At 40.7% G+C, this 13,827-nt stretch overlaps 1 protein-coding gene across 4 annotated transcripts in view; it reads left to right on the plus strand.

Moving 5' to 3' along the window:
- The first annotated feature begins 6,032 nt into the window (after positions 1-6,032).
- mcama (melanoma cell adhesion molecule a) overlaps positions 6,033-13,827 on the plus strand; it is a 39,468-nt gene continuing 31,673 nt past the window's right edge. For 2 of the 4 annotated variants that reach the window (XM_027178770.2, XM_027178769.2), the window contains exon 1: positions 6,033-6,238. In XM_027178770.2, coding sequence (XP_027034571.2) covers positions 6,178-6,238 — 61 coding nt within the window. In that variant the 5' untranslated portion in view covers positions 6,033-6,177. The remainder of the gene's footprint in view (positions 6,239-13,827) is intronic. The other 2 variants (XM_027178768.2, XM_027178767.2) reach the window with 1 other exon arrangement.

Consider the following 13,827-nt stretch of genomic DNA (forward strand, 5'->3'; position numbering starts at 1 on the left):
ATGCTCTTCCACACCCAATTAACATTTTCGATTTTGTCTGATTTATGGAACCCATTCTTCTTCTTTCTCTCCCTGATCAGTCCTCTTTTGACAGCTGCTCTCGCCCACGCTTTCTTTCTTTCGCTCCCCTGCTCAGTCCCGTTCCCCACCCTGGAGCAGCTGCTCCCCCTGCGCTCTGTCCGCCATGTGAAACTGGCATCAACTGTCTGCGTATTCAGCCTGCTGTTTTCTGACAAAACACCGCCTGCTCACCGCACACTCGTCTCAGTACTAACTGTTCCACATGCCGCCCTTAACCCTCCCACCAATGGCATTCTCATACCATACTTTCAGACTTGTTGCAGATTGCTTGAATTTGCTTAAATTAGCATTGATGTAAAAGTTCAAATTCAAATCAGTGTTAAACAATTAGGTTATTTGCTCGACTTTCATAACTTCTGAATCTCCCACCAAGCCATCCATCTGCACTCTGCAGTCTTATTTTAGCCTCTAAAGACCTACTGTGCACAATCGAATAGCCTTAGGGTCCATGTACAGCTCACTGTGAGCACAGCTGTAGCTCCCTATCTTAAATATCACCCTTATACGCTTTCTGATTTTGGGGTCTTGCACACTTTTCATTTCATTTGAGCAAGGACCCGGGAGGTGGCCGCAATTCTCTAGCATCCTGCAGCGTTTCGGTGACACACCCTTTCCACAAAACAGCTGAGCTATAATTGCTTTCTTCACTCACTGCATCAGACGGCACTCCAGGGATAATTCTACTGAGTTGGGCAGACTTACTGCGTGAGAAAATTGGATGACACATGTCTGGGGCCGTGTAAAAGCCCACAGTCTGACCCTGGAGTTGTGGTTTGATTTATTACCTAATGTGTTAAGGCAAGAACATTATAGGGCTTTGGAAAATAAGTATAGACGTGGATCTTATCTCTGTTAACAACACTTACAGGTACCAAGATGTTACACTTTGAAGATCATTCAATCTAGACCCCTTAAACACAGGCTTGCACTGTCGTAGCAGTCAAAAACGACACTTGATTCACTGAAGTTTCTTTTGGTGATAGTTTAGATTATCGGTTAATTAATTCATTCATTCATTTTCTACCGCTTATCTGAACTTCTCGGGTCACGGGGAGCCTGTGCCTATCTCAGGCGTCATCGGGCATCAAGGCAGGATACACCTTGATGAACACAAGTTTTTTCCAAGCCAATTGTGTACACTGAATGTAGTCATGTTCTTTAATCGCAGCTCTATGGTTAATTGAGCTTTACTATACAAAGTGACATGGACAAATAATAATCATAAAATCCTTGGTTCACTTGGTGAAAAATTGGTTCGTCCCTCTCTGGGGAACCTACATGTATAATGGTCCTGTGTAGGAGCCTACAGCAGGAATAGGACAGGTAACAGGTCTAAATAAACTTTTAAGAAACAAAGAAGCGCTAACGATCCAAAGCACCCTTTTGGAATAATTTCTAATGATTTATTTTTGATAAATTAAGTTTGCACCCTGCATAGCTTTGAGTGGAGAAATAATTACTTTTTTATATAAATAATTCAAAGAAGGGAGTGAATGAGAATCATTTCTTATGATGATTATGTTAATGAATTAAAATATATTTGTCTTCTTATTTTTTGCAAATGGATCTTTTTTAGACAGACTTTCCACCTTAACGTGAGTTTTGTGAGATGTCAAGAGATTTGAATCTGGCCCTCGTTTGAATGATGATTAAAAATGTGTCATGATCCTGGCTGAATGCCGAAAATTGCAACTCAAGTGGCCACCTGGGTCCCTCATAAACCTTTTAGCATTACTATCAAATCCCTCCTTCTTCCAATTCCTCCATTCAGACATCAGCACCGGTGGGATCTTTGCACACATCCAATCAGATGTCACTTTGGTGTTCTCAAGTGATTCATTAGCTAATTTTTGGCACCCCAATAACTAGAGGTCACTCTAAATGTCTAAATGCCCTAAGGAAAAGATGTCCACGTTTCCCCCGAGACCACCTTTGTTTTGTAGAGCAAACAAATCCCACTCAGCCACTACGGTGTCTCTGGCCAGTGGCTGTAGATAATAGCCTTGACGTTGTCAATGAAGAATCCAGAGGACAATGGACTGGAAAACAACACCCTAGAGAGAGCAAATCTGAGCCTTTGTGCTGGTCCTGGATGGAAAGATGACATGACCAGTCACCAGAAGCAAAAAAGAAAAACAGGTTTTGTTGTGATCGATGAGGTTTCATAAGCATAAGTGAACCAGCTACTCTTTATGTTTGGATGACGCCTTTGGCGTTGTTTCCTTTTGTACAGAATTAGTTCAGACATGTTAAAGCTGTTATCCTGTCATGTAGACATTAACAAATAACTTAAGTCACCATCCGGTGTGAGTATAAGAAAGAGAAGCCAAAAATGAAGGAATGACTAAAGAGATAAAACTTGGTTTTATGAGTTAATAAGCCTGACAATAAGCCAGATCCCCCCCCCACGTGTTTTCAGTGTCCAAAGCGTGTAGTGACAAGAGCTCAGAAAAATCAATCTATTCATAAAACATCAAATTAATCAAAACAAACATGCCAAAACCCTTAAAGTGATGTTCTTCTTTGGTTGGACTCTCACATTTCAGCTTAACGTTGAGGAGTCTGGTGAGTCTGACACCCCTGTTGTGACACACACTGCTTCTTGGTCTGTGAAACTAGAGCTGGCTGAAGGACTTTCTGCCTGTGGGCTACGAGGAAGAAAACAACCAAAGTAATCAAATTACAGCATCAATCAGCAGATTATAGCAAGTTTAGTGCTGTCATTAGAAAATCAAAGTAAATGTGCACTGCTATAAAAACTATTATGGCCCTGCCTTTCCCTTTTGATGAGCATGGTGTCAATGGAAAATCTGGCTCTAATTTTTCTCCAGTAGTGATTTGGGTTGAATTTGCTCGAGCCGGAGGCTAACAATGTTCTCCTGAGCATTTTTCTGTTCGAGGGTTCAGGTAGAGTTGCATTTTTGGCAATCAAGATGGATCACAAAGACAAGAACCAGCTAGAGACATGGGAACTGGGAGGGAGAAAATAGTATATTTTTTACTATGAGTCATGAGTGTAAGAATAGAAGTGGATATGGCTAGCCTACAGCAATGGTATAAGGTGACCAGGCACAGGTGGGATTCTAGGGGGCTTTAGGCAAAAAGACTGGCTTTGACTTTGTGAGGAAAAACACACACACACACACTCCCACCCACACACACATACACAAACTTACCGTACCATTGCCAGGAGATCATTTCATGGGGGGTCTTAGTCAACCATTGATGCTTTTCCAGGTTGATTTTAGATCTGAACACTGATAACCAGATAGTTCTGGCAAAGAAAAGAAAGAAGTGTAACTCAGATAAACCTTAGTTCAACGTTTTAGGATTTGTCTTTGTCTGTTTCTTCTGTCAACTGTGAGATGGTGAAAGAGAAAAAAAACTGAAAATGTGCACATAAAATAAAAATGCACTATTTAGTAAGCGTGTATTGTTTGTCTTAAGTTGAGAAAGCTGTGTTTAGCTTGGCTTGATTTTATTTACGATACCGTTATAATGCTAATGATTATCAAAGCACAATTTGGAAGGAGTGAATCAGAGTGAAGAGAGAGAAAAAATAGAAAGAATGGTAACTCGGTGATTGTTTACAGTCATGCTGCTACAACAAGAACTAGTTTCATGGGCGTTCCACATCGTTAAATGTAATTATAAATGGATAAAATTGTACTTCAATTACTACACACATATAATTGCTTTCAACTTGAATAGAAAAAAATGACATACGTTGTTGCTACCATGTCGTTGTTTATTTTTTTTAATATGCCCCATCAGGTTCTACAGCCCAGCAATTAAATATTACATTCCTGCTTTAAAGTGCTACCTTTGTGCAAGTATTCTTGCCTTAGATAAAGCCAGTTTACAAAACACTTAGGTGTGTGTACTGTTGGCTCCCTGACCTCTAGGGAGGCTATTGTCATTTGTTAACGGTGTTTACTTTGTAAATCCTGATTGTTTTCACCTCCTATCAACCAGTATCTCCTGTGCTTGTCCTAACCAAACACTACAATGAGACATGGAGATAACCAAATAAGATGCAGAAAAAAGGCAGAGGACTGTATAAGGGTGTTTGCATAAGAGAGATGGGAAGATAGACAATGAAATGAAAATGGGAAAATATAACCGGAGCGAAAACAAAAAATGGTTGGAAACAAACAGGTTACTTCAGAAGGTTTCGCTTCTCTTTCCATTAGAGATGAGAGACACGGGGGTCTGAAGTCAACTTCAAAGCCTGGCTTCTTTTATATTCTCTCCGGAGAGATATAGTTTCCCTCATCTGCCTCTCCATGCTTAGCAGCCTTCAGGGTTCACAAGAGGAGCCTCTCACATTCTGACCTGAATTCAGAAGTGCTGTCAGGTCCTTGCTCTAATTTCTTCAGTAGTGTGTTAGTTAAAGGGCTGCGTTAAACTGCAGGTGGACAAACGCAGCGGAAGTGCTGACAGATGGAGGGAACATCTTGGGTTCCTAATGCACTGCGTTCATCTGGTGCATTTTATAGTTGGCAAAGCGACTCAAAGGCTTAAAATATGCTTTAGAGTCAAATTTATTAAAAACACATTGCAAGTGTATAGTAGCGAGACTGAGGCGAAATTGAACGCTACGCTTTCCCACCAAAACAGTGGTTATTGGTTGGTCTTACTCTCAAGAAAACTGTAAAATGCATCAGAGCAGTAATTGTAAATGAAAATAACTAAATACAGAATGAAAGAAACTACACCAAGCTTCTCTCCTTTTTGGCTGAAGTACAATGTGTCTCAGTGTTGGTTTAGGAACAGGGAGTGATGTATGGTGTGAGGGCTGGCCGGACAGCTGGAGTGACCCCCATCAAACACACACACACACACACACACACACACACACACACACACACACACACACACACACACACACACACACACACACACACACACACACACACACACACACACACACACAGATCCCTGCAGCTGTTCAGAAAGGTGGCAGTGGTATGGGTAAAAGCAGCAGGGGTTTCAAACAACCCCAACAAAATCGTTTGTTTGGAGAATCTCCAGTTCACTCTCAGGAACAACACATTCTATGAAAACACACAACTTTTCAGCGTCTGCATTCTCGCAGACATCCTGTCAGCTGTGAGAAAATAATAATAACGGCTTTCTTAGGCTCTTTCTTAGGCCCAGAAGTGTACATGGATTGTGCTAGATTGTGTTAGTGTAGTTCTTCTTCTTCATCATCATCATCATCATCATCATCATCATCATCATCATCCTAATATTGAGTTGTGCTCTTGACAGGATAGTGCACTACTTGACAAGAGAAAGAGCCAGCACTAGGATTAAAGTTGGGGTTACTGTGACCTGGGTAAATTTATCTGATTCAGTTAAAAGAAGCAGAAAAAAACTCAAAGGTTTATCTCACCCTGTAGCACCTTTATAACCACACCCATGTTTTTTGTTTGTTTGTTTGTTTGTTTTTTACTGGAAATTTAAACTGGAAAAACAAAACAAAACAAAAATACTCATTTTCCTTCACTCTTTTCACACAAGTGGTGTATAATAATAAGCACAATATTATAGCCAAGAGAGCATTTTTGTGCAACTAGAGCCTGCTCTCCTCCCTCCCTCATCTCTCTCTTTCTCTCCGTCACACACACACACACACACACACACACACACACACACACACACACACACACACACACACACACACTCTCTCTCTCTCTCTCTCTCTCTCTCTCTCTCTCTCTCTCACACACACACACACACTCATACACACACTCTCTCACATACACTCTCTCTCTCTCTCTCTCTCTCTCTCTCTCACACACACACACACACACACACACACACACACACACACACACACACACACACACTCATACACACACTCTCTCACATACACTCTCTCTCTCTCTCTCTCTCTCTCTCTCTCACATACACTCTCTCTCTCTCTCTCTCTCTCTCTCTCTCTCTCTCTCTCTCTCTCTCTCTCTCTCTCTCTCTCTCTCACACACACACACACACACTGCACAGTCGCGTGCTCAGATTGGAAAGCGTGCACACTGTATTTTTTTTCTCTCCTTTCTCTCCAAACTGCGGGATAACCGAAGGGAGAAAATGGTGCCAAAGAGCTCGGTTTTACTCCTCACTCTATTTATCTGTTACTTTACTCAGGAAGGTAAGTGTATTTATTTAGTTCTTGTGCTGTTCTTTTCTCTGAACGTGTTTGTTTATCGTGAGGAAAACTTCAGATCACAGACTAAGCGCGGTTCAACAGGGATGCGCGCGAGCCTCCTGAGGTAAAGACACCGCATCTTTATAGCATGTTGTTGTTTTTATTTTCTTCTCTGAGGTAAAATACACAAAACGCTACAACTTTTACAGAAGATAAACTAAATCTCACGTTTTCTCACGCTCATTAAGTTTATCCGGGCTTACTCTGTTTAGCAGGGAGTGTCTTTATTTTTGCTTCTTACTGTTAAATAGATGAAAACACGTTTCAAAGCTAATTTCAAGGTTGCTAATTTTTTTTAAAATACCAAAATAAGTCAATATTAAAGATGGATTTTGACAGAGATTGATTGAGGGTTATAGAAAAGAGACTAAACTAGGTTTGTATTGTTTTATGAGCTTGGCTGAATCAGATATCTCTAAAAGATTGAACAACACTGGACTTTTTTTTTAGTGCAAAATCAATTTATTATAGTATTTTATTATGTTATTAAGTGTATCTACACTTGTAAGATCCTGTAACCCATTGCAAAGCTTATTCTTTGTCGTTACAGCCCCATTCGGATGAGATTAGTAAAGGAACCATTACTTTTCCACAGTCTTTGGGATTTTAATCCGGTCTAAATATTAATCCTAATCTTAATATATTCTCATACAAAAGGCTGGAGGAGTTCTATCCTATCCTGTGATGAAGAGAAAAGGTTTTGCACTTTACACTACAGAATAAAGAAACTCCAGGAAGTTCTCTTTGTCTTCTTTTTCTCCTTTAAACCCGCAACCAAGTTTTGTGATTGTAATCACTGCACACTTCATCTGATGTTGTTACTTAGCACACTACGAAAACAATGTCACCAGCTATCGTTCTTATTTACCCTTTGTTTTAAAATACGATTGCCTTTAAATATATAGTTTGTATGGGATGTATACTGTGTAAGTTTAATCAAATACTCAGGGTTCGATTAAAGTTACGGAAGCGTGGTACTGTTTTAGTGATTACAAGTGATACAAGGATGTAACACTTTATGCTAGTCGTTTATTCGTTTAGTTGGTTAATCCAAAGCCATTTTAGGCAAAATATTATAAAAGCTTGGTGGTTGTGGCTCAGGGCAATTTGTTTTAGATTAATTATTTTCACAATACACAAGCAAGACTGTCCTGGGGGCACAAAATTAGAGCACCTAAACAAAACAAGAGTCCAAATCCATGTTCCACTTCTCTTAACACTCTTTCTATCCTTTTTACTCAGAAGACCCCTCCCAGAGTCTTGCCCTACCCATCTCTCTCTCTCTCTCTCTCTCTCTCTCTCTCTCTCTCTCTCTCTCTCTCTCTCTCTCTCTCTCTCTCTCTCCCCGTACCCCTTTCACACACACACACACACACACACACACACACACACACACACACACACACACACACACACCCCTTCCATAGTGGTTGATCCCTAACACTGATCTCTCCGTAAGCATTTATCAAGTTCCTGTTTTTCCCTTCTGGTCACCTTGTATTAATTAGACCTCCCTCCTCTGCTTCCGTCAATCTCAAACCCCATAGCCTATATGCAGGACAGCCGTCTGTTTTGGGATTATTGAGTGGACTGTCATGATATCCAACCCCCCCAATAAGGGGTCCTTATGACGAAGAGGGTCACCTTGCGCACTTTGACAGAGAAGGCTGTTTTTCATTCACAAGTTGACACAGACACAGTTGATAATGTTATTGGGCATTGCATCAAAACAGGGTTTCTTAATTGGGTTGAGACTGGAGATAATTTATGTCTTGTCAAGGGTTTTCTGGCGATGCTTTAAATAGGTATGGGGTGTGTGTGTGTAGAACCTTATAGTTGAATTAGTATTTTTTAACAAAACCCGACCAATATAAAGTTATCTGACTTCAGTTCCGTTTAATTGTTGAAAGGCTTTGCAATGAAAGTAGCAGGATGGAGTGAGTGAATGTCCCTCCGTCCGTATCTGAGCAGCCATGGATGAAATTGGTTAATGAAAAGGTGTACGTTAAAACAAATAGGAAAGAATAAAGTTTTCTGCTAACGTAAGCCATTATTATTAGGCCTGGTTTCGTTCTCCTTGATAATGGTGTTTCAATCCAGTATTTTATTTGAATTTGGTAATAAATCCGATAATATATATACAACAATATTACAAATGTTGCAGTACGGTTGACTGGCGTGGAAGTGGTCTCTTATATTCATCTCAAACAATGTGAAAAATTGCCAGACACAGAGCTTTGCTGGTTTCACAGCTATTACTGGCAGGGATCAAGAAACACGTGGGTGCCAACTGTGAGGCATAAAACTTTAATGCGAATTTACCTTGAATACACTTTTTTATTTCTTCTTCTTACAATTGGGAAATCTGCTTAAACTTGTGAAAAATCTGCTGAAAGACATCAGTTCAAACTCGTTCAGTTTTCCTGGCCAGAGAGATGCTCCATATTCAGACTCCCTTTCATCTTCCAACCATGTGGCTGTTCCACAACCTTCTGTTCAATTCCCAATCTGCTCTTGCAGTATTGGGAAATTTTAGTAATCATTCGTATTATTTTTGGAGCAATTTTCACCTAAACCTATCCCGGCTAGACGTTATGTCCATATAAAAATCCAGACTGATTACTGCAATAGCTAAATTTGCAGCACTGAGAAAAAAAAATCTATGGTTCTAGACTTCTATATGTTTCATCCAGAGCTCAGTAAAGACAACACAAAGCTTTGTTGATGTTTTTCTGCCACATGGTATTTTGAAGCAGACCAGTTACATCCTTAGTGTACAGCAGACAGGAGACTTCTACAGGATTCAAATCTTTTCAATAGACTACTATTCATATCAGTTAATATTGAAATCCTGTGGCCTCTTAAACCTGATGGTACGCTATGAATAAAACATACAACTTTTTCTACCATCATAAGGTCTAATTTTCACCTTAAAACTTATCGTTTTCTGGTAACAGACATATACTTGGTGGCATCACCATCACAACAAGGAACAGTACCTTTATTTTCTGAGAGACGATAAAAATTAGTGGAAATTTTAAATCTGTAATAATTCTGAAAAGTTTAGTCACATAGTCAAAGGAGTTCTTTAGTGGATTCACCACTGGTTGATGTTGAAGTCTTGAGTTTCACTTGATGGCTCCAGGTCCTCTTTCAGGCAGGGGGGTGATTTTCCTTGTGCGGGTGCGGACCATTGCAGCTGTGTTGCTTTGTCCACATCATATTCCTGCATGAAACTAAATGACAGCCATATTTAAGTAAATCCAGATCTGATGGAGGCCATGTTTGCCATACACAAAGACCTCTTGTTCAATTGGATCTGAGTTATGTGTATTCCCATTAGGCTATAACTTCTAAAGTTCTGTTATATAGTATAAATGATTGACTTGTGCCAACTGGACACTACCTGACTCTAAAGATCAGCATTAAGGTACTGTTTAGACTACAACTGTGATCTGTTGCAATCTATACAGTGTTTTGAGGAGGAGCGATTAGCAAGGATTGTATGTACTGCAAAGAGCACTGGAAAAAAATTATTATTACAGTTGTGAGGAAAATTGTATACTGTGCTGCACCAGGAATCGTCTTGTGCGTTTTGGTATGACACGGTGAATACTTTATATATAGAATTAATATCATTGTGCTTCTATTTCATCTGAGCCCTTCCATACAAATCGATGGCCGATCAGCCGGATTCAGGGATCTGCTGCGCATGACAATAGATTTGTTTTGGAAGATCAAAACAACTCCCAGTGGATTCCTATTGGCTCTTTGTCAGTGCAGGTTTTGCTACTAGATAGAGGGGTTCACAATACAGACAATCAAAAGTTATTGACTAATATATTATGTTTATAATTATATTATTACTATTATTATTATTGCTAATATTATTATCCATTAGAGTACTATTTGATCATAAGCACTATTTAGAAGACAGTATGTGCTCTGCTCAGGCCCGGTCAGCCATGCCAGCCCTCATTCAGCAGGCTGTTTGATCACGTCCCGAGCCCGAGGCTTGCTGTGCCCAACCCTCTAAGCCTTGATGAGGCGAGACAGCGACTAGACGACAGCCATGCTTCCCGTTCCTTCAAATCAACTGCTTCAGAGCACAGCCAAGACAAAAGACTTGGGATTCCTGAGCCGAGCGCCACCACGACGCTTTTGAAAGAGCATAATGGAGACACGATGATACCGGGAGCTCGTGTCTGAGACCCAGCTGGTAGGTTTGGAAGAAGGTTGAGATCTTTATCTGCACTAGCTTGGTCTTATCAGGCCTGCTCAATTGAACACTTAAGAAGGAAAAAGAATGATCCCTTCATATCAAGATCATTCCAGAGGCACAAAAATGAGTTGTATTAGGAAGAAAGTAAAATGTGAGGCAATTCTTGCTGGGATAGGTTCTAGTGTAGTGTTTCATTTGGCTGTGGATTTTGTAGACAGGGTAATTTTATGATTCATATTATGGACCTGGCTGCGTGTTGGAATTAGCATTGGCTTCGGATACAAAGCGTGTGTTTTGTCACTTTTATTCAAAAGTCTTTGGATATGACCGTTGTTAAGAAAAAAATGACCACAACAGTCAATAGTACCAGCACATTTTGGTCAAAGGGGACTAAAAAGAGGTTTTGGCCAAATGTTGGATCAGGTTCAGTGTTTGCTTGTTCGCTTGCTTATTAAAGTCACTTGTGGAGACTAACCGCGGTAATTGGGCATTAGAGCACAAGGGGGTGAAGAATCTACAGTGGACGCATGCCAGCTCTCCCTTTCAATGTATAATTGAAACAGAACAGGAAAAAATATGAGCCACAATCTCTCAGAGCTTCCACTTTGAACCTTTAAAAGCCGTGAAAGGGAAACGAAATTGGATTTATAACACCGGAACATCCTGTGTTTATTATTGCCTCGCTGGACGCCTCTGACTAATCCAATACTGGAAATTAGAATTCATAGTCGAGTAGTTATATTGCTATTCAACGTGCAGGACAGACGACTTTATTTCCCCCATACAAAAATGTTTGGCAGTGCATTTGAATGAAAAAAAGAAGAAGAGCCAAACCTAGAGATAAAAGGCTTTAATTAGCAGGTTATGTCCCTTGTCATGCTTTTAGCTATATCTCCTTATTATGTGCCACGGTTCTAATCAGCTTAACTCGTTTTCTTTTCAATATGCAGTATTAAATGGCCAATCAGTTTTTTGAAGGCTCCATCTGGACCATGTTGTCATGTCTGTCTCTGACAGGAGGTTGATCTGAGATCTGGAAGAAATCCCAGAGTTGTGTGGGGATTTAAAAAAAAAAAAAAAAACCAAAAAACAAAACCACCCCTACTGTAGTCTCCTCCAGAACCCCATCCCATCCCCCTCATAAATCTTTAGTAGCATCTTCGCTCTTGCCCATGCTTTCTTTTTCTTCTCAACAGATGCACACCCCTGGTGCCCTGAGATGGTTTTATTTCTGTGCAAGCATGTGTGGGTATAGGAGGAGATCCTTCAGTTTACAGAAGTCATCGACTCGTAGAAGAGTCCACTATCCCTCACAATTTCTCTTCTCTTGTGCACAGATAAATGCCCCCTGAATTCCCCCACCCCCCACCTCTGGGATTTCCACTCAGGACTTGGCAGGGAGTTTGTCCTGCCACTCTGAGGGGGCATGAAGCTTTAAACCCTTTGTGTAAATAACATTTTTTACTTCACTTTATCTTAACAGACAATCAGAAGCACATCGGTTTTTCATAAAGCCGTTACGTTAATCCTTGAGATTCGATGCAGACTACAAAAAAAAGCAGACTGTTCCAGTTTTACAAACCACAGAGCACTCTGAAGTGTATAGATGTGCACACATGACCGTGCACACGTCTCATTACGCTTTGGGTTGGATGTCAGTGGTTTTTGAAATTCAATGCAGGGTGCAATGTATACTCAAGAAACCCTGTCTCCATTTTAAGTGGCCTTTTGCAACAAAAAAGCTGTCAACGTGTAACTTTTAGGTCCCTCTCTGGTCACCTCGGGCAACGATAACGCAAACCACGACACGCCTTCCTTTTGTCCTCTAATATGGTCTAATCCTGTGAACCTGCACCTCTTAACCCTGCAGAGCAATCTGTCTTGAGTTACTTTTAACTGCAGCTATGATTTTTCTCCTGTGTTGACATATTCTAAAAACAGAACATAAATAATTTTCACAGTGGTGGACAAATCATAAATCCATTAGCTAGCTGTCTGGGAAAGTTAAAGCTCCAGTGAAGTGCATTATGTCAAGACATACACATCAGATGAAAACCTTTAAAGGTAATTCTACTTACCTTTAAAGGTGGGGTCTCCGTTGTTTGAGAAATGCTTCAGAAACTGCGTTGGGATGGCAAACAAAACAAAAACAAAACTAAAGTGTAGCCATTGAGCAGAAAGGGGCGGGTCTTGTCAATATGGGTGGAGAGAGTGTTCAGTGCGCATGTGTGATATTAGCAGAAAGCGATTTTAACATTGACATGGAGGATAAAAAGAAAGAAAGAAAGCGAAGAAAGGCTTACGATAAGGCAAGAAGCAGGACGTGTTAATATAGAATCTTTCCAGCGCTGGAGAGAACTGAATGTCGTATTCCGCGTGAAACGGAGATAAACCTTTCACGGTACAACACACAGTACTACAAAAACGCATTTGTATTACCATAGTATTATGGTAATACAGGTTCTGGGGCTTTCGTGGCCTAATGGTTAGAGAGTCTGACTCGTAACCCGAAGGTTGTGGGTTCGAGTCTCGGGGCGGCCACGACTGAGGTGCCCTTGAGCAAGGCACCAAACCCCCCAACTGCTCCCCGGGCGCCACAGCATAAATGTCTGCCCACTGCGCCGTGTGTGTGTTCACTGCTGTGTGTGTGCACTTTGAATGGGTTAAATGCAGAGAACGAATTCTGAGTATGGGTCACCGTACTTAGTCATATGTCACATCACTGTATTACTCATTGAGTTCATTTATTGGTAAAAATATACCCTCGGTCAGCTGCCTCAACAGGTTCCGCCATAATACTTGTCTGGTGTATGTGTGGGGTGGAGCTATCAAAACACGGGTGGGACCCATTTGGGTTAGGGGTGTGTTTGTTTTGGTGATTTCAAATCTCAACATTGGCTTTAAACAACGGAGGTCCCACCTTTAAGGCACATATATGTATAAACTCGAATAGTTTGGACACTAAATGGCTTCCCCGATTGGTCTACGATTTGTCCACATTGTCTCTAAATGTTTCTTTCTAAATCTAACAAATGTACTATCCGTTTTCTCCAACACTTTAATTCTTTCCCTCCAGAGACGTGAGATAGAGTTTATACAGTTGAGTAAATATTAGACAAGCACTTGTAGCCACTCTCCAGAGCCATTTGCTTTCTCTAAAATGTCAAATTACTAAATGTCATCTCAAACCACATAAACAGGCTGCCCTTCTCTCTTTGGCGCTTTATCGTGTTTGAGGTTGGCCTTTAAAAGAGAACGGCCTGAAAGCCAGAGCAAGCCAGAGCAAGTTCAAAGAGTGCGACTCCTTTAC

Source organism: Tachysurus fulvidraco, chromosome 26 (genome assembly GCF_022655615.1).
Source record: "Tachysurus fulvidraco isolate hzauxx_2018 chromosome 26, HZAU_PFXX_2.0, whole genome shotgun sequence".
Lineage (NCBI taxonomy): Eukaryota > Metazoa > Chordata > Actinopteri > Siluriformes > Bagridae > Tachysurus > Tachysurus fulvidraco.